This window comes from Podarcis muralis, chromosome 15 (assembly GCF_964188315.1).
Source record: "Podarcis muralis chromosome 15, rPodMur119.hap1.1, whole genome shotgun sequence".
Taxonomy (NCBI): Eukaryota; Metazoa; Chordata; class Lepidosauria; order Squamata; family Lacertidae; genus Podarcis; species Podarcis muralis.
The window spans coordinates 44,624,349-44,649,760 of NC_135669.1; the positions used below are offsets into that span (position 1 = coordinate 44,624,349).

General features: G+C 54.2%; 2 protein-coding genes across 9 annotated transcripts; one reads left to right on the top strand and one right to left on the bottom strand.

Moving 5' to 3' along the window:
- Positions 1 to 107: 107 nt before the first annotated feature.
- On the top strand, positions 108 to 25,318 carry LOC114585564 (apoptosis-inducing factor 3-like). 8 transcript variants are annotated; one of them, XM_028708351.2, is made up of 20 exons: positions 108 to 197; positions 1,976 to 2,238; positions 14,621 to 14,690; positions 16,683 to 16,792; positions 16,879 to 16,988; positions 18,135 to 18,179; positions 18,321 to 18,402; positions 18,493 to 18,605; positions 19,581 to 19,667; positions 20,090 to 20,181; positions 20,362 to 20,492; positions 20,704 to 20,819; positions 21,173 to 21,244; positions 21,360 to 21,423; positions 22,187 to 22,263; positions 22,340 to 22,457; positions 22,786 to 22,884; positions 23,520 to 23,595; positions 24,534 to 24,638; positions 24,740 to 25,318. In XM_028708351.2, the coding sequence occupies exons 3-20, from the start codon at positions 14,626 to 14,628 to the stop codon at positions 24,774 to 24,776; spliced, it is 1,599 nt and encodes a 532-aa protein (XP_028564184.2). In that variant the 5' UTR covers positions 108 to 197; positions 1,976 to 2,238; positions 14,621 to 14,625; the 3' UTR covers positions 24,777 to 25,318. The 8 variants fall into 8 exon arrangements, with proteins under 8 accessions (XP_028564184.2, XP_028564181.2, XP_028564185.2 ...); XM_028708348.2 differs by lacking the exon at positions 108 to 197 and adding an exon at positions 206 to 313; XM_028708352.2 differs by lacking the exon at positions 108 to 197 and adding an exon at positions 231 to 254.
- TLCD2 (TLC domain containing 2) lies at positions 2,258 to 9,260 on the bottom strand. The gene is made up of 3 exons (XM_077919496.1): positions 8,759 to 9,260; positions 6,803 to 6,885; positions 2,258 to 4,278 (listed from the first exon to the last, which is right to left on the bottom strand). The coding sequence occupies exons 2-3, from the start codon at positions 6,857 to 6,859 to the stop codon at positions 3,910 to 3,912; spliced, it is 426 nt and encodes a 141-aa protein (XP_077775622.1). The 5' UTR covers positions 6,860 to 6,885; positions 8,759 to 9,260; the 3' UTR covers positions 2,258 to 3,909.
- Positions 25,319 to 25,412: the final 94 nt, after the last annotated feature.

Genomic DNA, 25,412 nt, shown 5'->3' on the forward strand with positions numbered 1-25,412 from the left:
CTCGGGACGCAGATCGCAGCCACTGCGCAGGCGCGGCGCCGCGGAACCGGATGTGGCGGAGCGCGGTGTGCGCAAACGGCCGCTGAAGCCAATCAACCGTCGGCAGCGGGAGACGGACGCGGAATGGGTCCAATCGGCGGCGCCGAGTGGAAATGTCTTCTCCGCCGTCGCTCCGGAAGGCACGAGCAGAACTTCCGGTTAGTGAGAGCGGGAGAGAGAAAGGCCGCGCGCGAGCCTGTCGGTTACGCGCCCCAGTTATTATTATTATTTCATTTACGTAGAAACCCCCCCTCTTCCCCCCCCCCGAAAATAGGTGAGGGGGGGCGGGGAGAACTAAATGCGCCAAGCAGGGCCGGGGGGGGGGGCGAATATAGGCGCCCCCAGGAAAGTCCTGAGAGGAATCTTCCCTCAGAGTCGCTCTCCTGACAAGAAACATTCGCGTTGCCTGGAGGTTCTCAATGGCTGCCGGCCTGTGTTTATGTAACATACACAGCCATTCAGAACCTTAATAGTAAGAATTCACCCGCGTAATAATAATAATATTAAGTTGAAATAGGCAGTAGCATTTTTATATATTTATATATATCAGCCATTATTAACCTTAACAGTAGTAATGACTCATCCCTTGACACGTTTAAAATTAAAAATTAGAAAAACAATAAAAAAGGTAAAGGGACCCCTGACCATTAGGTCCAGTCGTGGCCGACTCTGGGGTTGCGGCGCTCATCTCGCTTTATTGGCCGAGGGAGCCGGCGTACAGCTTCCGGGCACTTACTAACCTAAACAGTACAGTAATAATTATAACAGCAGTTCGAAAGCGCATCAAAGTGCAAGTAGATAAATAGGTACCGCTCCGGCGGGAAGGTAAACAGCGTTTCCGTGCGCTGCTCTGGTTCTCCAGAAGCGGCTTCGTCATGCTGGTCAAATGACCTGGAAGCTGTACGCCGGCTCCCTTGGCCAATAAAGCAAGATGAGCGCCGCAACCCCAGAGTCGGTCACGACTGGACCTAATGGTCAGGGGTCCCTTTACCTTCACTTTTAAAAAATACGGCAGCCACTATTAGCCTTACCAGTACTATAGTAATGATTCTCCCTCATAATAACAATTTCAATTTAAGATATTTCAAATGTATCTATGTATGGGGAGCCACTATGGCTTCTCTATCCTGTGAGCCCTGGGTGTCTCCTACAATTGCTGAGGCTGGTCTGCCTGAGGCTGCCACCCTGTTTCCCTGGGGCTACAGGAACGTGTATGTTGGTGGTGGCCTTCCAGGTGCTGCAGGGCCCCTCCTGCTTTCACCCCCCCCCGGTCTGGCTACTGGCCATACTTGAGGGGGAGGGGTGCCCATTTTTAGCCCATTTCCCCCTCCCCCAAGAATCCTAGGAACTGTAGTTCAAGGGTGCTGGGAATTGTAGCTGTGAGAGGTAAATGGTTTCCAGGGTTCTCGAAAGGGTCAAATAATGTGCTTTACATGTTTGGTGTGTAAGCGGCTGATGTATTAAGTATGTCCTCCTGCCTGTCCGAAATCTACTGCCCTTCAGTTTTACTCTAGCAGGAGAATAGGGAGCCTGTGGCCCTTCAGATGCAGCTGGACTCCAGTCCCTATAATCCCTAGCCATGGTTCTTACTGGGCGATGCTGATGGGATGTGGGAGTCCTGCACCGGTTCCCTAGTCCTGGTGTAGACACACTTACCTGGGGCTAAGCTCCATCGAAACCTGTTCAGGAGACGCACACAAGGTTGTTGTCTCCAGAGGAAAGGCCCCAACACTTCGTGCAGAGGACCAGCCTTACCTGCAGAAGGTGCCTTCTCTGTTCCGTTTCAATAATTGTTACAAATTTCTGGGGCAACATCATTATGCTCCACTTTTGGGGAACAGGCGGGCCTTTCTGAATCCTCCATCCCAGCCCAATGAAGGGTTCAGAAACACTCAAAAGCTTGCTCTTCCGTGACATTTCATGGGTTTCCCCACAGCCATTGCCGTGTTGGAAGGCCTCTGAATTCAGAAAGCTATCTTTCGGAGTGTGACTACTTCGTGGGGTCTGCCATCTTGTCCATCTGTAAACCTGATCAAACTCCTGAGGACAGTGGCATAGCCATCCTGTAAGGTCAGTGTTACAGGACGACCATGACACTGGCCTGAGCAGCAACACAGCTTTGGGTTCCCCCAGCCCCACCTTCGGGACCACTTGGAGCCTCCTTCCCCACTGGATGCCAAGGAACCTCCCTCCTGCCAGGTAAGACCAAGCACCAGCATTCACTTTATCCTTTTATTTCTGTTACTTTTGTGCAAACATATCCATACAAATTGTTAGAATAAGATTCTTGTAAGTGCTTTCTCCCTTATTGTCAACACCAGTGATGGCGAACTTTTTAGAGACCGAGTGCCCAAACCTCAACCCAAAACCCACTTATTTATCGCAAAGTGCCAACACGGCAATTTAACCTGAATACTGAGGTTTTAGTTTAGAAAAAACAACTCATACATTAACATCTTTTGTCTTAAAAAACCCCACAATAACAGTGCTTTCAATGATACAAACAACTTTTTTTCTTGAAAGGTAAAAGTTTGCATTTGACATGCTTTTGAACAATTAATGTGATTTTTGCTGTTGTACGCATGCTGATAATTTGTCTAACCTTGCTGAACTCAAGGCGGCTTACTCCCGAGTAGGAACAACAAACTGGCGGGAGGCCCTGGCGCATCAAAACCCGAGGCCTGGACAGACCGGCCGTTTTCCAGCACGAGCCCTCCTCTCCTCCTCCCCTCAGCGCGGCCCCGAGGGTGAAAATGGTGCCCTAGCAGCGCTGGGACCATGCTGGAAGCGTCCACGAGCCCCCTGCAGTGCTGGAGCACCAGTTTCACCCCCTAGCTATGGCACTGCTGGGACAATGGCGCACATGCCCACAGAGAGGGCCCTGAGTGCGCCCTCTGGCACGCATGCCATAGGTTCGCCACCACTGGTCTACACAATATTGAGGCCTCAGAGGAAGCCGTTTGGCTCTTAGCAGGGTTAAAAGATCCTGGCCCTCAGCATCCAGTACAACCAGGTGGTGCTGTCCCCTGACACAGGGATGCCTTGGGTTAATCTAGGTGGCCAGCAGGGGCAGAACGTGGCCATGGCAGCATCCCTGGCTTAGCCTGGAGAGAGGTGAGGAGAGTGGGATTTGCTTGCAACTCTTCAAAAGAGAGAATAGTAAGAGGACAATTGCCACCTGACACTCCCCCACGCCTGCATGCAGAGAATGCACCTACAGACTGTTAGTTACTGAGAGGCTCAGCTGAGCATGGCATAGAAGGGCAGATGACATACAGGCTCTTCAAGGAGAGAGAAAGAGAGGCCAGGGCAACCCTGCTTTCATGTGCAGGCAGAGAAGGGCCAGGAGGCAACAAGACAGAGGGGTGAGGGAGAAGGGAGGGATCCTGGCACCCTGCCACTTGCTCTGGCCTGGATCTCAGGTGTTGGTGTTCGGAAAGGGGTCTTGCCTTCTGGAGCTCTGATGCAATGAAACTCCCACCCTGCAAGGGGGGGGGGGCAGGCAGAGCACAGACAGTTGTGAGGGCCAAGTCATTTCAACCAGCTCCCTCCCTGCAGGGAGACCTTACATCCTTGGCTATTTCTCCCGCTAGCCCACATTCCTTGACTGCTGCCAAGACCCCTCCCCAGCTAACCAGAGGGCCCCCAAACACTGTCCCAAGAGACTCTCCAGGAGCAGCTTCCTCCTGCCATGTGGTTGCAGCTGTGGCTGTGCTGGCCTTTCCATGATCCAGCTGGAGGGGCAGTTGCAACCTGGAAAGCAGATGTTGAAGACCACCCTCTGGCTCTCCTCTCCTGTCCCGCTGACTTGCTCTCCCCCTTCCTGTGGCCTGTACAGCCAGCTGTTAGGGAGGGAGGAGCCAGGGGTGATCACTTCTCCTTCTCACGCCGGCTGGAGGTGAGGAAGTCGTTGCGGAGCAGGCGGTAGAAAAGGACGATGTTCATGGGAGTCATGACGGCCATGCCCACCGTGCTGAGGGTGTAGGTGTTGGGCGGTATGTTCTCCCGGTTGAGCACCAGCCAGCGGGTCATCCAAGCCAGGGTGGTGATGCGGAAGACCACGTAAGTGCCCAGGTTGAGCAGGCTGGTCAAGCGGTAGGAGGTGGTGTGGGCCAAGCCAGCCATCAACAGGATCGTCCGCAGGTGCAGGAAGATGGAGTTGATCTCCACCAGCAGGGCCACCATGGCAAAGCCCACAAAGCGGTGGACCAGGAAGGCGAAGCCGAAGCAGAGGATCACCTGGGAGAGAGGCAGGAAGGGAGCAACGGCCGTTAGGAAGCCAGCACCATCTCTGAAGGGTCTCTGGCTGAGGAAAAGGTCTCTCCCACTCCAGCTGTTAACTGGAGAGACTGCCATTGGAGAGTGCATCCTCCATGCAAAGCAGACAGTCTACGCCCTTTCCTTCACACTCTCTGTCCACCTAGCCCAGGATTGCCTGCTCAGACTGGCAGCGGGTCACCAGACTCTCAGGCAGAGAGCCTCTTCGCCAGCTTCCTGACCATTGTAAACTGGAGAGGCTGCCATTGGGGATTGAACCTGGGGCCTTCTGCATGTAAGACAGGTGTCCACGCAGTTATGCCCCTTCCTCTCCAGCTGCAGCAACTGAAGATGGCCAGCCTGGAGAGCCTGAGGGCAGATCAGCCCCGGCCAATTTCATGTCACATCGTTTTCCTACAACGAAGACTTTGGGGAGCAGCTTCGAGGTTGAGGCTGAATCCACTGGGTGAGGAAGGAAGGCATGGCACTTCTGGCTGGGGGAGAGGGTGAGTGCCTGTGACTGGGTCAATGCCAGTCAAGGGTGCTGCGGTGGATTTATTTAATTTACAGGATTTGTATCAGGCAAAAGGGCACCCACAGCAGCTTACCTACAGTCAATTAAAGTAAGACAGTCTCTGCCCATAGGCTTCCAATCTGAAAAGTACGACACATGAGGCCAAAGGGGCAGGGAGTGGGAAGAGCAAAGCCAGGCACCAACTAAAACAGTTTGAATCTTCAGGTTTTTTATAAGGAGGTTTTAACAGCTGCAAGCAAAGCAAAGCAAAAACATGGCTTTCCCCTTGCATGGAGATGTGGCAGTGGTGCCTACATCACCTGTTGAATTTCTACCTGTCTTGCAGCTGTTAAAAGCAGTGGGGCCTTGTCCAATAAAATTCTAGTGGCCAGCAAGAGGAGAAGCAGCCAGACAGCTCAGCACCTGAGGGAGGCAGGGAGAGGGAGGAGGATCTTGGGCTCACACAGCAGACAGACTCCTCCTCCTCTGTAAACCTCAGTGGAAGGGGGAGCTGCCAAGGTCCCCCTCTCTTAATGGGGGGGGGGGTTAGGAGATCCATTCTTTGTGTGGGGGAGGGGTCTTCTAGCTCTTCCCAGCAATGCTGTCCTCAGCACAGGCCCTAATGGGATTAGCTGCCCCCTGGGGATTAAGCTTTGTCTCTGCCTGAATTAGATGTATTATTTAAATGGCCTTTTGACCCATCTGGCAGCAGCTTCTAATGGGCTGGAAAGCCACCAGAAGGAGGGAAGCCCAGTGAGGAGAGGTGCCTGCCTGGAGGGTGTGCACACTGCCCCCCAACATACTCCAGACAGGCAGCTTAATCAGCGTGGGTCGAAAGGTTGTCTGCATGTGCAGAGACACTCCTGCCTTCACCACCACTTTACCGGCTGTGAGGCTGAACTGCCTTGGGACTGAAAACGGGGGCAAAGCCTTACGAAGGCTCCTTTCCTTGCCTTCTCTACCCCCTGCCCCCCCATCTGCTCCTAGATTACTTACCATGCGCTCATCCCTCCCCCCACTTCAAACTTCGCCCACTTGCAAAGGGACCGGGAGGAGCAGGAAGCACGTTTTCCTAGTAAGAGGGTCTGAATGGGGAATGAGACCCCCCAGCACACGCAGTCAAGCCCTGCACGTATCAGCTTGCCTGACCCCGCAGCCCCTGGCCCTTGTCGAGTGGCCTGAGCCAAGGGCTGCGCCAAGAAGCTGAGCTGCCAGAGACCATTGTTGGAGAGCCGCCAAGCATGGCACGCCCTGCCCTGCCCAGCTCCAAGGAGGCACAGGTCAGCTTCTCTTTATGTAAGCTGCACAGCCATCATTATAAAACACGCTCAGGGACGGGGCGGTTTCTGACAATCCTCGCCTAGCATCAGAGCCAAAGTGCCTGCTGGTTCAGGATGCCTGCTAGCAGCACTCAAGCACAAGAGCAACTCGCCCTTCCTGTGGTTTCCAGCAACTGGCATTCAGGAATGCTCTGAATGTGGAAGGCAGAGCACAGCCATCGACAGCCCTCTCCCATTCCATGAATTTCTCTAATCTTCTTTTAAAGCCATCCAAGTTGGCCATCCCTGCCTGCTGTAGGAGTGAGTGTGGTTCGTGAGGAAGGCTTTTCTTTATCCTTTCGGAATCTTTCAACATTCAGCTTCACGGGATGGCCAGGAGTTCTGGTGTTATGAGACGGAGAAGGGAGGAAACTTCTCTTATCTTCTTTTCTACAGGCCATGCATGATTTTATAAACTTCTGCCATCTGGGGATTTGCCTGCCTGAAATCCCGGAGAGCCCTATCCCTGAATTCATTTGAGGCACCTTCGTTTCTCCTAGCCAGTCAGCTGATGCCTGGGAAGTGTGGTGCAGGGGTGAGAGAGTTGCACTGGGACCCAGGAGAGACCACTGGGTGTGATCTCTGCCAGCCTCACAGGGTTGCTGTGCAGATAAAGCGAGGAGGAAGAATCCCTTCCCACTGCATGTGGGGGAGAGGTGCTCCCAGAACTCACCACAGAGTGATGGAAGAGCAGTTCCCAGCACTGCTGGATCTTCTGGTGATACATCATGTCGAAGAAGTCCTGCACGAAATAGCCTGAGGGAGGAACAGAAAAGAAAGCGTTAGCAGCCAGGCCCCTTCACACACACACCAGACCAAAGAGGAGGGGTGTGCGCAGAGCTTGGCCTCATGCTCCTCCGAGGACTGGTGTGTGTTAAACTTTCCACAGATTAAATTATGAAGATGCTGAAGAGGCTGGAAAAAAGTCTCCAAATTCCTGGCTCCAGACTCCTTCCACCCTACCCCACCTCTGACTGCTTAGTTTGCAGCGGTCAGATTCAGCCCATGCTAAGAACATGCATACAGGGAGGGGAAGATGGCCCTGCCTGTCTCTCCAGCTCCCCAGGCAAGCAGATGCCTGGGCGTTTCCCCCTCTAACCCGATAGATAAAGATCCCCCCTCCTAGTTCTAACGTCTCCATTCAGGGCCAGAGGCAGGGAACGGGGCTGGCAAGGGCTGTTTGCCCACGTTTCCCTGACAATGCCGTTTCCTCAAAAGCTCCCGGCCTTGCCCTTTGCCCCCCTTGTAAAAAAAACAACAACAGGGCCTCTTCGGGACAAGCCTAGAGAAGGCCTCTCGCTTCCCCTTCTCCTCTCCAAGGTGACAGCCTCCAAGGTGAATGTCAAGATGTCTTAACATTCATCAGCCCCGCCACACTGGCAAACGCCGCCCTGATGAGCAGGGTCAACTGGCAGTTGCACCGTGCCTCCTGAATACTGACTCAGCACCTGCACAGGTTCAGAGGCACTCTTGCCTGTATTCTGTGACTGAGTCCTGGGATTTAAGCTCATGATCCAGGTTGAAGCCATAGCTGCCCCAGCCCTCTCACAGCTCAAGGACAAACCCCACCAGCGGAGCCTGCAGGATCACTCACACAAGGGATCCACTCTGATAGATTGGACTTGCCTGCTCTTACGGCCTTTAGTTATAATTTACGAAAACGGAGTCTCTGGTTGTGGCATAATTTTAACTGCCGGCTGCTGTGCTTATATGTTGCTTTAAAGGTGATCTTCCTAAGCTGCTTTGGGCATGTTTTAAGACAGAATCCCATGCATCAAATAAATGATCTATGGAAACACAGGATTCTCCACCCACTTCTGCCAAATGCTAAGAAGATGAAACCCCTCCAGGCCCCCAAATTGTTCACTGGGACATCCTCCTCTCCGTCGACATGGGCACGAGTGCCAAGAGCCCAGTCCTGAGTGCCACCAGAGGGATCAAGGCAGGTGAAGACACACAGCCAAAAAATAAAATGAGTTTTTTTGCCAATAGGGAAAGGCAGCAGTCTCAGCAAGGCTGGCAACCGCAAGGCATTTCCATGTCCCTTTGGCTAGGACTCTGGGACTTGGAATAACAACCACCATCACCCCCGCCAGCTATTTTAAAAGTCACATGAGAAGTGTTCCTGTTCCTCCTCGTGGCATCCCCTGCCTCAAGAGTATCTGGCAAAAAAATCTCATAGTGCTGGGTGGGGCATCTCCACTTCCAGGAATCTCATTCCCCCAGGCGGGTGCCCTGCTCTCTCCTGATCCGGAAGAATGTCTGTTGGAGCAAAAGACCGGAGTGTGGGGAGAGAAAGAGGCCATGTGGCCCAGCTCTGGAAGACCTCCCCCCCCAAGGGCCACTCATATCTCTCCCAGGCCCCATCCTCAGGGACCTGCGGTCAGGTGTGGTGCTGGAGCCTGACTTGAAGAGGAGGAGTGAGAAGTCACTCACTGGTTATGCGCTCAAGAGTGTTGCACGGAACCTCCAGGGTCAGAGGCAGTCTACCACTGAACCGCTGGGGAGAAACAGCAGGCGAGGCTTGCCACCTCTGTGCCTTGCTTTGCAGGCTTCCGTTGTGGGAAGTAAACCAAAGCAACTGTCCCAGTGACTTTCCCCGTTTCCCTGCTATCTAGAGGAAGCTTACCATGCTATATCCTGTCAGTGGTGGGGAGACATAGCCAGACATAGCCCTGAAACGGATCTGCTGCATGGGCTGAGGCTGGGGAGTGGCCCAAGGGGGGCTTTGCACGCGCTTCAATGACTCTCTGTCTCTTGGGGGTGGGCAGCGAGGCTGAACTCTGCGGAGAGGAATTTGCTGTGGCGGCAGCAGCGAGGGATGAGAATGGGCTCGTTTGTTTGCCCCCAGGTCACGTGCCTGCCAGAGGGAAGTGGCGAGAGGCGCACCCAGGAGATAGCCTGGCACCAGCCGCTTCCCGCCCCGTGGGTCAGCTGCTGAGGCTGCAGCCCCAGGGGACAAAGGCAGGCAAGCAGAGCAGCCATTGGAAGGGAAGGCTCTGGGGGCACCGAGGCAATCTTTCCCACACACGTCCTTCTGTCGCTTCCTTGGGTCCAGAGCGCTGTGTTCAGCTTCCAGGGCCCATTTTCAATCCCACTTCAGCTCTGGGACCGGGGAATCGTGGGCAAAGTGCCTCTGGGTGCGCACAGAGTGCGGCTTCACACCCTCCCTCCCGCCCGTCTTTTATGGTCAGCGCCTCGGAGGAGCGGAGGTCGGCTACAGGCGGGGACCCCTCCTCCTGCGTTTGCTCCTTCTGGCGGCCACTCACCCACGGAGATCCCGAGCAGGTGGTGGGCGGCGGGCAAGTGGGTGTCGATGAGGTCCTCCGCCATCTGCGGGTGGAAGTAGAAGCTGGAAAAGGAGAGAGAGAGCCGTGAGACCCCTGAGCGCGCGCTGTCCGCTTCCCCCCCCCCAACTCCGCCCAGTCTCTCTCGGCCCCCCGACTCACCCGAGCAGAGCCCACGAGCCGCTAAGCAGACTGTGCGCCAGCGAGGTCCAAATGTTCCGCCACTTCCAGCGGTTGCGCTGCGCCGAGGGCGGCGGCGGCACGAGGCGCTCCAGGCCGGCGTTGAGCAGCCGGAAGGCGACCACTGACCCCCCCAGGACCAGCAGATCCATCGAGGGGCTGCCCGCGGGCCGCGAGCCCCGCCGATCTCGCCCGGCCGCGCCCCAGAGAACTGCCCCCGACGGCGGCGCCTCCAGCTCCCTTTGCGCCCGGGCGCAGCAGCAGGAGCAGGAGCCGCCGGACGAAGCGGGCCCCCGGGCGCGCCTCCCATTGGCTCCTCGGCCAGCCCGTCTCCATGGCGACGGGCACGCCCCGACGGGACGGGAGGGGGCGCTGCGGGCGGGATCAGCGGCGGCAGAAGTGACGCGGCCGGAGCGCCTTGGTCCTGTAGGGTCCGGTTCCCGGCAGAGAGCAACGGGAGGGCTCGCCGCCCACAAGAAGCAAAGCGCAGCTGGGCAGCGGCAGGACTACACGGGGATCCCTTTCCAGCGGGGAAACGGGGGCAGGGAGGCGCGCCCTGGAGCAGCAGCGCCAGCCGCGTTGGATGCCGTGGTGGGGTACTCCGACGTCCCCTTCCTCGCCAGCAAGGACCCAACCGGTCAGGAATGGGCAGGGTCAGCGAGGCGCTCCTCCGGCGCGCGCACAGAGCGCCACCGCTAGGGGGGCTCCGGAAAAGTGGACCCGGGGAGGGGAGGGGTCTGCCCACCTAGTCATTTTGAAAATGCTTAACAACCTACCAACATAATAATATTCATCTCTAATTTGTAGATATGGCTCGTTCTCTCCATCTAAAAGTGTTGTTTAGTCGTTTGGTCGTGTCCGCCTCTTTGTGACCCCCTGGACCAGAGCACGCCAGGCACTCCTGTCTTCCACTGCCTCCCGCAGTTTGGTCAAACTCATGTTCGTAGCTTCGAGAACATTGTCCAACCATCTTGTCCTCTGTCGTCCCCTTCTCCTTGTGCCCTCCATCTTTCCCAACATCAGGGTCTTTTCCAGGGAGTCTTCTCTTCTCATGAGGTGGCCAAAGTCTTGGAGCCTCAGCTTCAGGATCTGTCCTTCCAGTGAGCACTCAGGACTGATTTCCTTCAGAATGGATCGGTTTGATCTTCTTGCAGTCCATGGGACTCTCCAGAGTCTCCTCCAGCACCAGAATTCAAAAGCATCAATTCTTCGGCGATCAGCCTTCTTTATGGTACAGCTCTCACTTCCATACATCAATACTGAGAAAACCATAGCTTTAACTATACGGACCTTTGTTGGCAAGGTGATGTCTCTGCTTTTTAAGATGCTGTCTAGGTTTGTCATTGCTTTCCTCCCAAAAAGCAGGTGTCTTTTAATTTCGTGACTGCTGTCACCATCTGCAGTGATCATGGAGCCCAAGAAAGTAAAATCTCTCACTCGCATCTAAGAGTAGATACCTTGAAATTAACGGACCTCAGGAGATAATGCCCATTCATTACTTTGACATTGGGTACAGCCTGTAACAGATTGAGAAAAATCTGTGTTGTTTTGACTGAGCAAAGGCGCATGTAAATTCCCTCAGGCACCAAACTGCGTGGGAAGCGTTGCTAAAGCGGACACCATGCCAGCCTGTGCCAATCTGGTGCCAATCCCCCACATGCTTTGGACCACAACTCCCAGCCAGTGCAAAACGCTCTGTTTGGGGGCAAAAGGGAGGGGAAAACAGGCAAATTTGTCTGCCCTCTCCCAGACTTAGACAATGTTGGTGGCAGAAGAAAAGGTGAAAAAGAAGAAATAAAATCAGCACAAAGCTTGGGGTGAGGGAGCCCAGTGCTCTTAAGAGGATTCAGACCTCTCTCCAGTCATCAAATAGTGGGGAAGCCACCAGCCTGTGTGTGCATATGAGAAAGTGGGAGGGCACACTTTGAGTATGCGCTCTTCCCCACAGGCTTGGCCAAGGGTCAGAGGGCCAGAGCTTAGTGACAGAGCACCTGCTTTGCATGCAGAAGTTCCCTCTCAGAGAGCATCTCCAGGAAGGGCTGGGGAAGGAATCCCTGTCTGAGGCCCTGGAGAGCCACTGCTGCCTGTGAGTGTGTAGACAGTACAGAGCTAGATGAGTCAATGTTCTGAGGTAGAAAGCATCTTCCTACGTTCCTAAGGCTAACAGCCCTCCAGAGAATGCCTGCCTAATCTTTGTCCACTGACACAGCAAACTCATTCTGTAGTCTTGGGTGCCATCCTTTGCTATTGCTTTGCCCCATGGCCATGCTTTCCCTTGGGTTCCCCCCTCCCCATCGCTTACTCTGCAACTTGTAGGGGAGGCCGTGCCAGAAATTTTCTGCCAATGTTTATTAAGCTATGCCTTTCTTTCTAAATTGACACCTAACCTCTGGCAACGCTAATTTTATGCACACTCTCGTGCTTCTCCAAGCGATACCAGAGCCAGTCAAGTCACTCTCGGGTCCCTGTTGCAACATCAGACTTGCAGACTTTGCTCTGCACTCTTTCCGAGTCCTAATAAAGGACTCAGTCAATAAAGGACTCGTCATTCATTAGAGAACCAACCTGTTGCATCTTTGCTCCTCTGCCCAGGACTTGCCTGTCCCTTTTTCCTGCTGACTCAGAGGCTGTTCTCACCAGAGAGCAGGATCTTGCCCCTCTCCCTATCTGCCTGCTGGGTCCCCTCCGCATCCTCCATCAGGCAGGCCCGTCCACCTTCTTCACATCTGCTGGTCTATACAAATGAAAGTTTTGCTGGTTGTTTCATAAAATTTATCTGCCACTCGATTATAAAAAAAAAAAACACCTCAAAGCTGGTTTACAGAAGAGATAAAACAATGAAATTATTACTAAGAAAATATAGCAGCAATAAGTTAAGAAATTTGAAAAGCTAAAGTAACAAGGGATTAAAAACGGATCAAAACTCACATCAACTTTCCAAACATCTGGGTAGGCTTGTCGAAGCAAAAACATTTCTAGCAGGTGCCGAAAAGAGTGCAGCGAAGGCACCTGCCCGGTTTCAATAGGCAGGGAGTTCCAAAGCTTGTAGGGGCAGCGGAGAGATGGTTTGCAGTTAGGCCCCAACTGCCTGGGCTCGAGTATTACTGTTTGCCTCCCCCAACTTGGAGAGGAAGAAGATTGAGACTGCAAGTCCAAGGAGAAGTGTCCTTGGCTGGGCTGGCTTTGGGAAGGGTCCTTGTAGCTCAGGGGCAGAGCACCTGCTTGGCATGCAGAAGGCCTGGGCTCAGTCCCCAGTGTCATCTCCTGGGAGGGCTAGGAATGGCTCTCTTTCTGTCAGCGTAGACAGTCCTGAAATGGATGGAGCAACTCCTGCCTCATTGCATGTGACGTAGGAGTTGCCAAGCCTCTGCCACACCCAGGCCCAGCTGCTCATTACCCCATGGGCAGTCTGCACACTCCCTTTCTGACACCTTGATTAAGGAGCTCCAGAAGCTCCTCTCCAGGTCTCAGCCCTCCGGAGCAACAGGGGTGCCCCTGGGGGCTCCTGTTTCCAGCAGAGCAACAGCCGTGGAGGAGCTGTGCATTGGAGGCAGGAGCTGAGAGGAGGAACTGGTTGAAGCAGGCGGCTGCCTCTCTTCACACCCACCTTCTCTCCCAGGAGAAGCCAGGAGGGAAGGAGCCACAGGCGGATCAGCTGAGCTCCAGGGAAACCGAATCCAAGGCCGTGAGTACTTGCTTTTCCTCGCTGGCACTACCACAGGCCACCTCCCTGGCAGCACAGGCTGAAGGAGGTACAAGGGATGGGGCTTCCCTCCAAGTTTGAAGGGTGGCCAGCATCTGATTCCCCCCCCCCCCGGGACAGAGAACCCATCTTGCCTTTGGGAGGCTGCTGCTTCCTCCCTGGCCTTGCCTGCTGGGCTCTCCGCAGCCAGCCTGGGCTCATAGCTAGGGGCGAGGAGGATGCTATGCCATGCTTATTTCATGAAAAGTATGCTCCTTGCTTGTAAGAAGAAGCCAACCTCAAAGCGGATTTATGGGAGAGGGCTGTGAGGTCACATCATATTCTGTTTGTTAACTGTTCTGAGGTTTGTTTGTTTTTTACAAAGTCGTGTATACATTTTATAAAATTAAATGGTTCTGCCCCTGAGAACAAAGGCCCTTAGCTGAGAAGGTGCTGGGAGGCTCCTCTGCCCTCTCTGTCTCTCCCATGCCATAGCTGCCTGTCTCTTGCACCTGACTCTGATTGGTAGAGCTTGGGGGTCCTAGTCAGAGGGCACAAAGTAGGTCCCACAAGAGTGAGGTTCTGCCCAGCCCTCATCTCAGCTTGGCCTGCCTCCCTCTGCCAGGCAGCCTGCCTCTCTGTCTCTGGTCCCAGGCAAAGGAGGACTGGGCCTGCCTCGCCATCACCAGCTGCTGAGTCATTTCTCAGCAGGAGACACTTCCAGGGGCTGGCCTGGGGTCTTCTGCATGCAGAACAGTGAGCTCTGCCACGGAGCTGAGCCCCCCCCCTCAACTCAGGGCTGTCAGCTGGGTGTTATCAGAAACTGCTGAGGGCTGAGCCACCACATGGGGCTTGGCAGCTGAAAGGATAGTGTGTTCTAATAAAGAAGAGAGTGCCTCTGAGAGTGTGCGGAGTGCTTTCTCTGCATTGCCAGCCGATTACTAGCAAGGAATTAGGTGTTGATTCGCCCTGGGCTCTCTTCTTTTACAAACGCAACATAAGGGAATCTGGTGTCATCATTGTCAGAGATAATGTTTCACGTAATGTCTTTGATGTCAGAAAAAAGCAAGCTTCGCTCCCTTTCCTTCTGACTGAGTCCTGCCTTGTGGAACTCACTCCCTGGTCTGCCTGGAGTGTGCAGCTGGGCAATGTTAATCCAGACTTAATCCAGACTGGGGTGTGGCCCAGGTGGATTCGGGTGCTTCCAGCCACTCATCTCGCTGCTCATTCTGCTGAGAGAGGTCCCAGGGTGGGGGGCAGACAAGAGAGGCTGCTCAGGGAGGGAGGGAGGGTCTGCCCTTGTGTTCTCTGCCTGAGCTTGTTTCTTCTGGGCCTCCTGCAGGAGCCATGGAAGGGGGAGACACGGTCGTCACACAGCAGGTCTGCCAGGTGGACGACATGCATGACGGAGAGTGAGTATAGATGGCAGGGAAGCGGTAAAAGCATTGCTGCGTTTGTTTTGGCTGTAAGAACAGAAGCAGTGCCACCATGGAAGACCACCAAGCAAGACACGGAGGGAACAGCCCTTTCCTGCCGCTTCTCCCCAGCTGCTGAGGGATAGACTGCCTCTGTCCCTGGAGGTTCCACATGGAGCTCCTGAGGCTAATAGCCAATGATTGACTTCTCCTTCCTGCATGGATCTGTCTAGTCTTTGAAAGCTGTGGGCTGATCCAGATATATATAGATACAGATATAGATACACACACAGGAAAGCGTTCTCTCTCTGTCTCTGTCTCTCTCTCTCACTGTCTCTCTCTCCCCCTCTCCCGAAGGAAGACTTCCTTCCTTCCTTCCTTCCTTCCTTCCTTCCTTCCTTCCTTCCTTCCTTCCTTCCTTCCTTCCTTCCCCGCTCCCCCCACCCAGCCCTCCTGCTACCAACTTCTGCCTCCTCTTCCTCCTGTTTCTGCTTGGCTACCCAGCCCCTCCCAGTTCTGCCCTTTTATAGTCCTGCAGACTGTCTGGATTGGGGGGGGGGGGGGGAAGGACACATTTTTAAGGCTGCCAAGTTCCCCTCCTCCCTCCCCACTTTTACAATATATGTATCCTGGCCTTGTGCATGGGCTGCTTTCTTTTCCATTACGGTTTCTTAAGCCATCGGGCTGCCCAGAACAGGAGCTGAGCCAGGCGGCATGTTATGAGCCTGCATGTTATGCAAAGGCCTTTGCATAATTCCTGCTCGGGTCTTATACAAGCTTCCCCACCCATCTGCACATGTCTCCAAGGCCTTGCAGAGTTGTCTGGCAGCTCAGGTTCAGCAAAGGCTTCTTTTCCTGCTTTCACATTGTTACCGGAAAAATCCGAGGGCTCCCTTGGACAAAAAGTAAAGACACCAACCAGAGTAAATTGAAGCAAATCAGCAGCCTGTAGGCTTGGTCTTTATTGAAGAAAGACTGTCGCGACAGGGTGCTCCCCTCACTTGCAGGTGAGAGGAAAGACCCAGAAAAATAGTGTGCAAGGTCTTATAAAAACTTTTGAAAATTTCCCTCCTCTAGGTCAAGCCCACCCCCAGAAACATCATGCATACATTACAGAAAGGAGGGGTTGAGGGAGGAGTTGGTGGTAACCTGAGTATCTTGTCACCTGGCTGGTTCCTCCTTTCCCCCCTACCCCTTGAGTCACTTCCAGGAGACAAAGGGGAGTTTGCAGTTTCCTGCCCCCTGAGGGAAGATCTGATCGTCTTTTGTTTCAGTCCATGCTGAATCCACTCCCATATGCAAGTTCTTTGTGATCTTGATTGTCTTCTGTCTGGGATCATCAGGGTCGGCACAGCCACTGGGCAGGGCTCCTGCAGATGTGCTGAGACGGTGAAGGGATTATGGCTGACCAGGACTAAGCCACCCCCCTTTGTTAGTTCTTGTCATATGGAGTAAAATAAAAATGGAACAGTGCAAATCCGATGTATGGTTGATTTTCTATGAATTTATAACAGAAATGTGGCGTATGTAGTGTGTGAGTGTGTGTGTGTGTGAAGTTTGTACAAACAGAATGATTGGGGTGAGGGGGGTTCCTGCTACAACATTAGCTCGTTTCACAGTGAGCTAGACATGTTGTCATTTGCAAACGGTGCAGAATCATCCACCTTGCAGACCTGGTGCATTTGGACCTCTGAGTCAACAAAGAGATTGGAGCATCTGTCTTGGTCCTCTGGCCTTCGCTGTTGTGGAGGCAGGAGATTGGACAAGGGGGGGGGGGCAACTGGCAGCAGGACAATCCCTGCCTGCCTGCAGGACTCCTTTGGACCCTAAGCCCTTGAGTCCCTGGCTCCCTTGGATGTGTGGGGTGGGGGAGTCCAGTTCCTAGGAAACTCCTCTGGAGAGCATCACCGAACCCTCCCAAAAATAGGCTTCTGGAGGGAGAAGGAGCCTCTGCTTCTCAAGGGCCACCTGTCTCCCTTCCACTTGCAGGATGCGAGAGGTGGAGGTGGCTGGGCACCCGGTGTTGCTCGTGAGGGACCACCTGCAGTTCAGCGCTCTGGGGAGCAGGTGCACCCATGCCGGAGCCCCCCTCAGCAAAGGTAAGGGAGTGCCTCTCTCCCATCTCTCTTCCTCCCTGCCTGTTCCTCTCTCTCCTGCTCAGCTGGTCTCTCCTTCTGAATTCCAGGCTACTTGGGTCAGGGACGGATCCGCTGCCCCTGGCACGGGGCTTGCTTCAGCCTCAAGACGGGGGACATTGAGGAATACCCCACCCTGGACTGCCTCACATCCTTCAAGGTGCGCTCTGATTCTGACTGCCCCATCTGCTGGGGCTTCCTTGCACAGAGAGCCAAGGGGCCTTTTTCGTCCTGAGAGGGAGGGGGAGGCCTCCGCTGTGGCCCTGCTGCGCAGCTTCCCTGCCTGGGTGGAAGGGGCTGCTAAGAGTGCCTGTGCTTCACTGCATGCCCAATTGAGGCCCAGGATCTTGGAAGGACAGCCTCCCCCCCCCCCCCGGCCTTGCACCTTATCTTGTTGCCCCTTCGGACGGATGGCGGGGCCTTTTCGCCTGTGGCACCTGAGCTTGTGGTGCTCCCTTTCGAGAGCGGCTGGCTTGCCTTCTTCTCTCAAGGCCCTTAGGCAGGCTGTGGAAGGGATGACTTCTTCAGGCCCGTTCAACCCCAGGAGAGGTTTGGATTCCTTGCCAGAAATCCCAGAGAGCCATTGCTGCAGGTCAGAGTAGAGGATACTAAGCTCAATAGACCAAGGCTCTGACTCAGTTGTGCCATGTGAATTATTACGGCTATAAGCTGCCTTTGGTGGCCACAACCAAAGTCAGCCTCAACTGAGTCAGCTGTGAAGGCCCCAAAATGAGCATATTAATCAGTGTGTGTTTTAATGCCTGTGGCAGCCGGAATCCTGGCCTTTGGTCAGCCTCAGTAGAGGGAGGCCAGTCCACAAATGCTGCAGTGGGAAAGAGGATGGCTCCACGTGGCCCCACTTACTTCCCTTGGGGGTGAGAAGTCCCACAAACGCAGGACTCCCCTGGGCTTTGATTTCCTCTGGAAGGAAAAGTCACAGGAGACTTACGAGCATTTTGTAGCAATTGCATTCACTTACCAGTATACAGGCTGAGCGCAGGTGGAGTCGGCAGGCACAGCTTCACACACCCAAAAAGCACTGCTCCCCATCAGATCCCCGGAGACCCAGAAACCTCGTCTCTCTCTGGGTCTCCCTTGAAAAGTTCCTGCTCTCCTCCTGGCTTCCTGCCCCAGAGACACCCCACGCCCTCAGTTACCTCCTATTTTCCTCGGTGCAGGGTGGGGGGAGTTAGAGAGCCACCAAAAGATGTCTGTGCCCACTTCCTACAGAGCATCAAGGGGTATTTGCAGCCCCATTAACCCTCTGCTGTCCAAGCTCCAGTCAGTATCCTTTGGGTCTCCGCAGGTGACTGTGGACGGTGGGCATGTGTACGTCACGGCCAAGATTAAGGTAAGGAACTCTGACTCCCCTCCCCTTCTCAAGGCTGGATGTCAGGGGGGCCATGGTGTTGGCTACCTGTCCTTCCTCCTGCCCAACCACAGCCCAGGCTCACACCCTTCTTCTCCCCTCCTGCCCCCCACTTTCTGGCAGGACCTGGAGAGCAGCCACAGGGTGAAGCCCATGAGCAAACGGAACCCGCTCAACAGCCAGACGGCGCTGCTCCTGGGGGCAGGTGAGTCCAGGAGGGCCAAGGCTGGGGGGGGGCATCACCCAGAGTGCCAAAGAGTCATCACTGCTCACCTGGCTGCCCTCTCCTTCCTAGGCCCCGCAGCCCTGACCTGCGCTGAGATCCTTCGCCAGGAGGGCTTTACTGGCAGAATTGTCATGGTGACCCGGGAGAACCACCTGCCCTACGACAAGACGAAGCTGAGCAAGGTCTCTGGGGGGCCTGGGGCCTGAGCAGGGGGGCTCATAATACCTGAAAACGCCGAGGGTGGGAAGTCTCTTTGCCCCTCATTCATTACACCAGGGATCACCCAAGGTCTTCAGGGGGCCCAGACTTTCAGCTTTTGTTTTTTACAATGAGGATGTCTCTAGCTTCCGCAGAAGGAAAGTTACGGGGCAAGAGGTGGAGGCACTTTGGAAGTGATTTCTGAGAGCTGAGAGGGTGGTGTGGCTGCCTTGCCCATTTTGCCTGGCACAGAGGATCAGTATGGTGGGATCTGCCCACCCAGGACCAACAGGAAGCACTGGCCTTCTCTGGGCAGGCATAAGGTTGCCCGGGTGCAGGGTAGGCATGACAGTCGTTTAACGGTGTACGATGCCACATTCTGCATGGCAGCCGTTTTGTGGCTGGTGCCCAAGGCACTACCTGTGCCCACTTGACCAAAAGGATGGGCACCCCCTGTGCCACATGATGGCATTTTTATACTGCCCTTTAGCAGGAACCCCACCACTTTTTCAATCCCCTGCTTTAGAAGACTGCTGGGCTGGGGAGAGATGAGCTGGGTGCTCCCAGTCTTCCACAGTGTCTTCTCCCAGGCAGCTTTGGAACTCCCTGCCTATTGAAGCCAGACAGGCTCCCTCTTCGCAGTCTTTCCACCAGCAGGTGAAGTCCTTTGGTTGCTTTTTAATGAAAGGCCTGGCGCTGTGAAGTTTTTATTGCAGGAATTTGTATCTTTTAATAGGTTATATAGATCCATCGATAGGTATAGTTTTAATTCTATAGTTTAGAATCAATTAAATGAAAAAAACTAAAATTAAGTGTTTTTAAATTATTGTTTTCTCCAGTGTTTTTAGCTGTAAGCTGCCTTGATTCCATGTCAGGGGGGAAAGGCAGAGTATAAATAAATATAAAACAACAAAAATAACACTGGTATAAAACAGGTCTCCTTCCTTTGCTGTTCATAGGCTTTGGGTACCAAAGCAACAGACATCTACCTGCGGTCTCAGAGCTTCCTGGATGCTCACAGCATCGAAGTCTGGATGGAGAAAGAGGTGAGTGGTGTTGCCACCTGTGAGGGGAGGGGGGAGATTAGGACACTGAAAGGAGACCCCCCCCCCCCACTAACATGGATGATGCCACACAAACCCCTGCACCTTTGCATAAGGAGGGGGTCTCATGCCATGCAAAATGGGGTGCCCCAATTCAGAACAATGGAAAGGACAAACAGAAAGGCAGGATGAGGAGGAGCTAGCAGTGTTGACCCTTGTCCTGCAGGATGAGGCTTTTCTTAAAGCCCAAGCTCTTCCCCAGGCCATTTAAGGACTGTGGTCAAAGGGTCAACGGAGGATGATGTTAAGGGCAGATTTAGTTCATGGGGGTGGACTAGATGACTCTTGGGGTCCCTTCCAACTCTACTATCCCCCATCCCTCCATCGCAGTCCCACTTTGAGTCCTCTCTTTGGCCCGGCTGCAGGTGGCGTCTCTGGACCTGGATGGCAAAAAGGCAGAGTTCAGTGACGGGACCTGGCAGACCTACGACCACCTGCTGATTGCCACGGGCAGCAGGTAGGCACTGCCCCCTCCCAGGCACAAGGGTACAGTATTGCGCCCAGAGCTCAGAAACTGCTCGCGCTACTGAAATTCCCCATCGCAAAACGTGCCTAGAACAATGGGAGTTTTGAACGCTGCCCCTACCATAAGCCAAGCCATCCTGCTCAGCCCCCTCTCCTCTTGGCCCCGTTTCAGCCCCAGGCGTCTCCAGTGCCCAGGCGCCAACCTCCAGAACGTCTGCGTCCTCCTCACCCCTGAAGATTCCAGCCGGATCCTGCGCTTGGCAACGGGCAAGAGGGTGGCGATTGTGGGAGCGTCCTTCATCGGTATGGAAACCAGGCGCGCTCAGTTTGGGTGGGCCCGGCAAGCGGCGGGGGGGGGGGGGAGGCAGGGACAGAGCAGCTGCAGGAGCCTGGCTCCAAGGAACCTTCTGCGAAGCAGGTGCCTAGGAGCAAAGAGACGCAGCTGGCCTCTCCCCCCTGCACCCCCCTCCCCAAAAAGGCCCCCCGAGTGAGGCACCTCCTCTCCTCCTTGCAGGCATGGAAGTGGCCGCCAGCCTCGTGGGCAAAGCCGCTTGCATCGAGGTGATTGAGAGGGCAGAGTGCCCATACCAAGCAGCCCTGGGCTGCCAGGTGGGCCAGGTGGCCATGAAGGTGAGCAGCCCAGGCATGGAGCCAGAGGGATTTCTAGAGAGGGAAGAGGGGGGAGCTCAGGGCCAGAGTGCCTGCTTGGCATGCTCTGATGGTGGATTGGACCTTCCTCCCCCCACCCCCCTGAGGCTGGGCTAGTTGGTGGTCTTGGATCAGCTCCAGGCTGGGTTATGGGGCGACCTCTTGGAAAGAGAAGTAGAAGGTGGAGGGTAATTTCTTGTGGACATTTTCTGGCACCTGTGACGCCCACCCCAGACCCTCCCAGTGTAGTAGCTGCATCCCAGGAGAAGGTGCAGGCTGCCTGCCCTCCCCGGGTGCTCCAAGGCCAACACCTGTGTCTCCTTCCACCTCTGCAGATGCTTCAGGTGCAGGGAGTGAAGTTCCACCTGCAGGCAGAGGTGACAGAGCTGCAAGGCGAAGGAGGAAAGGTCGGTGAGGGGGGGGAGCAGGGGCTGAGCTCAGCCACCACAAAAGCGGGAGGCTGAGGGCTTGGCAGGTCCTCAAATCACAGCTGCCTTCCTCCTCTTCCTTCCCTCCCCCCAGGTCACGCAGGTCCTTCTGAGCAGCGGGCAGGTGATCCTCACAGATGTGGTGGTGGTGGGAATAGGTGAGTTGAAGGGTTGGGCTGTATGGAGGGAGTGCTGTCCCCCATGAGCAGCAGGGCAGGCAGCCCAGGCTCTGTACCCCACATACAGGGATGGTGGTTTTTTTCTCCTCCCCCCACACCCAAAAAAGCTGGAAGCCCTTTGCACACTCTGGCAACAAGGTACAGTGCTCTTGCCACCCACCCATTGCAGAACTGGAATGATTTCTTTCTTTCTCTGTATGTTTCTATTTATTTTTCAACAACAACATCTAGGCACAGAATAATAAAAATATCTTCAGCGGTACAGCAGATGTCAAGGCAATAAGCAACTATTTTACTTTTAAAAGACAACTGAAGGTGGCTCTGTCTAGGGAAGTTTTTAATTTTTGATGCTGTGTTGTTTTTAATATTTGGTTGGAAGCCGCCCAGAGTAGCTGCGGAAACCCAGCTAGATGGGCGGGGTATAAATAATAAGTTATTATTATTATTATTACATATCCTTTGCTATTTTAGCTACAATGATTTCTAGCATGTCATGCCAGTTGTTCAGAGCCCAGCAGGGTCACAATCTTGGTCTGAAAGGGGGAGCTTAGTGTTCCCCTCAAACAAGCAAATCAATAAGGACACACACAGAGAAAGAGAGAGAAAGTAATTTGTAAGTCACATGGCTTGGCAAGGAGGGATCAGGCCAGGGCTTCAGCAATGCCAGGCTAGAGGCCAGGGCAAAGCACTTGGGTGCCAGCTGGGCATGTCCACCACCTCACTCCCCCCTCTCACCCCCCAGGAGTGACCCCCAATTCCAGCTTCCTTCAGGACAGCTCCATTGTGCTGGACCGCAGAGGTGCCGTCGTCGTGGATTTGGTAGGTGGAAGATGCAGAGGACCCCCCCCCTCTGTCCCCTCCCCATCTCTGACCACCATCTCCTTTGCCCCCTCAGTACATGCAGACCAGTGCCCCCTCTGTCTTCGCTGCTGGGGACGTGGCCTCCTTCCCCGTGGCTCTGCTCGGAGGGAAAAACATTGACATCTGCCACTGGCAAATCGCCCAAGCCCACGGTAGGCACTGCAGGAGTGGGGAAGGAATGTGCACACCCCTCGGGGCACTCCCCTCAGCCCAAGTACAGCGTTTGCAGAATTAATCGCCCAGAGCCTAGAGCTTGCATGTGTTTCTTCTTAAAGAAACATCAGGTTTCTAGTCCTTATTGACCGCAGAGAATAGAGGGTTGCTTTCTTGAGGAAGGGGCAGGCGGGTGGAGCGTAAGAAAAGCCAGAAAGGGGTGGGGGCAGCTGTCCCTGCTCAGTCGCTGTGTCCTCAGAGTGATCCCTAGACTAGAGGACTGACCACGGCCCCCCCTCCATCTCCCCCCTTCTCTCCCCCCCCCAGGCCGCGTGGCTGCCCTCAACATGCTGCAGAGGCAGGAGAAGCTGCACACGGTGCCTTTCTTCTGGACCAAGCTGCAGACCAAGAGCATCCGTTACGCAGGTAGGCGAGGGGGTGGGACACACACCAGCCTCCTGCCCCAAAGCCAGCCAGGGAGGCAGAGGAGCCAACCAACTGGCGGTGCCCCATAATCCCAGCCCTTCATCTGTAAGAACCCAGTCATTTAGTGTGGCAGCGCCTACACCTTGGAACTCCCTGCCTGTTGATCTCAAGCGGGAGCCTTCGCTGTACTCATTTTGGCACCTGCTAAAAGCATTCTCGTTTAGGCAAGCTTGTCCAGGTGCTTAGAGAGTTGAGGTGATTTTTTAACCTGTTTTAACATTTTAACTTTTGTATGTTTTAAAGTACTGCCGCATTTTTTTTCTTCATTTCCTCATTTTTATCTTTTAGTAAATCCACTTGGCAGTTTGTCTGGGTTTTTTTCGTCTAGCGCTGTATGAATTTTATGAAATATAATAATAGTTTTCTTATTTATACCCCACCCATCTGGCTGGGTTTCCCCAGCCACTCTGGGCGGATTCCAGCAAAATATAAAAACATCATATCTGCATAAACCACCTAGAGAATGCCATGCTAGAGCTTTGAGCCTCGTGTCCAGAAGGGGTCTCAGTCCTCTGCCAGCTCCCTGCCAACTATCCTGTCGGATCCCAAAACTTTGCTGCCCTCTTGCCTGACAGGCTGCGGGATCGGCTACACCGAGACGGTGCTCAAGGGAGATCTAAGCCAGGAGAAGTTCCTCATCTTCTACATCAGGTGAGTCAAGAGCTCTGCTTGGTCATGGGGGGAGCCGAGCTGGGGCCCCAGTTGCCAGCACAGAAGCCCCCATGCCCAGCGCTGCAGAGAAGCAACTGCCGTGCTTTGGATTGGATTGGTTGCATTTCTGTGCTGCTTTCCATTCAGATGAAACCCAAAGCGGCTCACAAAACAATGAACAACAATAACAGAACAGAACAAGTACAGCACAAACCATTTAATTAACCATCAGTAAAACAACTGCAATTTATGACATTCGGTCAGCAAAACGGAACCTAAAAAGTAAGCTGAACATCAGAATTACAGCATAAGGCATATCGTATGATTTCTAAATCGACAATATAGCATTTTTCTGATCGATAAAACAGTATTTTCTTTGGGTGGGGGTTAAGGATAGAGCGTTAATGCTGGTGATGCTCCAAACTGTCTTAAGGCAGGGGCAGATAGATCCCTTTTCTCCCCACCCCCACCTCTCAGGCTGATGTGCATTCTAACTCCTATTGCATGGAAGGGGAGACAGCAGGGGGGGTTCCCCTATATGCTGTTGGTCAGTGGTCAGGGATGATGGGAGTCCATTGCCACCTTGCGGGGGAGGGGTGTTCTCCAATCCTGCCCTCTTACGTTGGGCCTGACAGTTTCAGAAAGAGCACCTCTGCCAATAGAAACCTAGAACTGGAAAGATCCCAAGAGTCATCTCTGCCAACCCCCTGCGATGCAGGAATCATGCAGGACTCATTCTGCTCTGGGTGGGGCGGGGCAGAGGCTTGTCAGAGTGGCACCCGTCATTGGGGGCGGGGGGACATTGCTGCTGGCAAGTCCCAGGTTCATTCCTCAGAATCTCGCCTTAAAGACGGGTCAGGCAGCAGGGGCTGATGGGAAAGATCCTGAGGGGGGGGGGGACGACCATCCTGACCCAGCCCTCCCTCTTCCTTGCGCAGGGATGGCATTGTGACTGCAGTGGCCAGCCTGAACTTTGACCCCATGGTGGCCATGGTGGCTGAGGTCCTGTACTCGGGGAAGATCATCACCAAGGATGAGGCAGAGTAAGTTGCGTCAGGGGTACCCCCCCCAACACAGGTGCTGACCCCCACCAGGGCCACGCTTCCTCTGTTTGGGTGACCCCAGCCATCTTGTTTCCTTTCAGGGCGATGAATGAAGAAGCCCCACCAGAGAAGGCCTAACCTCTCTCCCCACCCCATGCCAGGATCGGGGCCAGGGAGAGGCCATGAGGCTCCTAGCCCTGCTGAGAAAAAAGAGGCTGGATTTGATCCTAACAGGCACTGAAGCTTCTAATTTTTGCCTAAAAGAATTCCTAAAACTCACGTTAGCTTTAGGTTTCTCACAAACTTTTGAAATTCCGATCTAAGCTGTCCTCTCTGCTAGTGTTGAAGGCTAAGAAAAAGTGCCTGAGCTGAGCTGCCTCCAGATGTCCCACCCTCCTTCCAAGCAGGGCCCCCATACCATGTTTTTTTGGGGGAGGGGGAGAGAAGGGGCTGCAGCAGCTTACGGGTGGAGCATCAGCGTCATCTCCAGGGAGGGGCTCTGCTGAGACCCCTGAAGAACATCTGCCGGCCTGTGCAGACAACACTAGATTCTGTGGAGAGGAGGCAGCTGCCTAGTTGGTCTTGCAAAATGTAATATTTGTTCTGATATGATTAAGGGCTTTGCCACTTTTGTTCTGAATTAACTGTAGCAGCGTTCATAAACAGTTTGTCCAAAAGAACTCCAGGTGAGAGCCTTTAATGTAATAGGATTTTTGCAGGTGGATCCCCCTTGAGGAGATTTGACAGACACCCCCACTAAGCCCACACCTGCTC

Bases quoted from the DNA above. Each gene is read 5' to 3' on its own strand.
- TLCD2 (XM_077919496.1), bottom strand. From the start codon at position 6,859: ATGATGTATCACCAGAAGATCCAGCAGTGCTGGGAACTGCTCTTCCAT. The intron at 4,279-6,802 runs GTGAGTTCTGGG...CCTCTCTCCCAG, and splicing joins TGCTCTTCCATCACTCTGTG to GTGATCCTCTGCTTCGGCTT.
- LOC114585564 (XM_028708350.2), top strand. From the start codon at position 9,630: ATGTTCCGCCACTTCCAGCGGTTGCGCTGCGCCGAGGGCGGCGGCGGC. The intron at 22,264-22,339 runs GTAGGTGGAAGA...TTGCCCCCTCAG, and splicing joins GTGCCGTCGTCGTGGATTTG to TACATGCAGACCAGTGCCCC. The intron at 22,458-22,785 runs GTAGGCACTGCA...TCCCCCCCCCAG, and splicing joins GCAAATCGCCCAAGCCCACG to GCCGCGTGGCTGCCCTCAAC.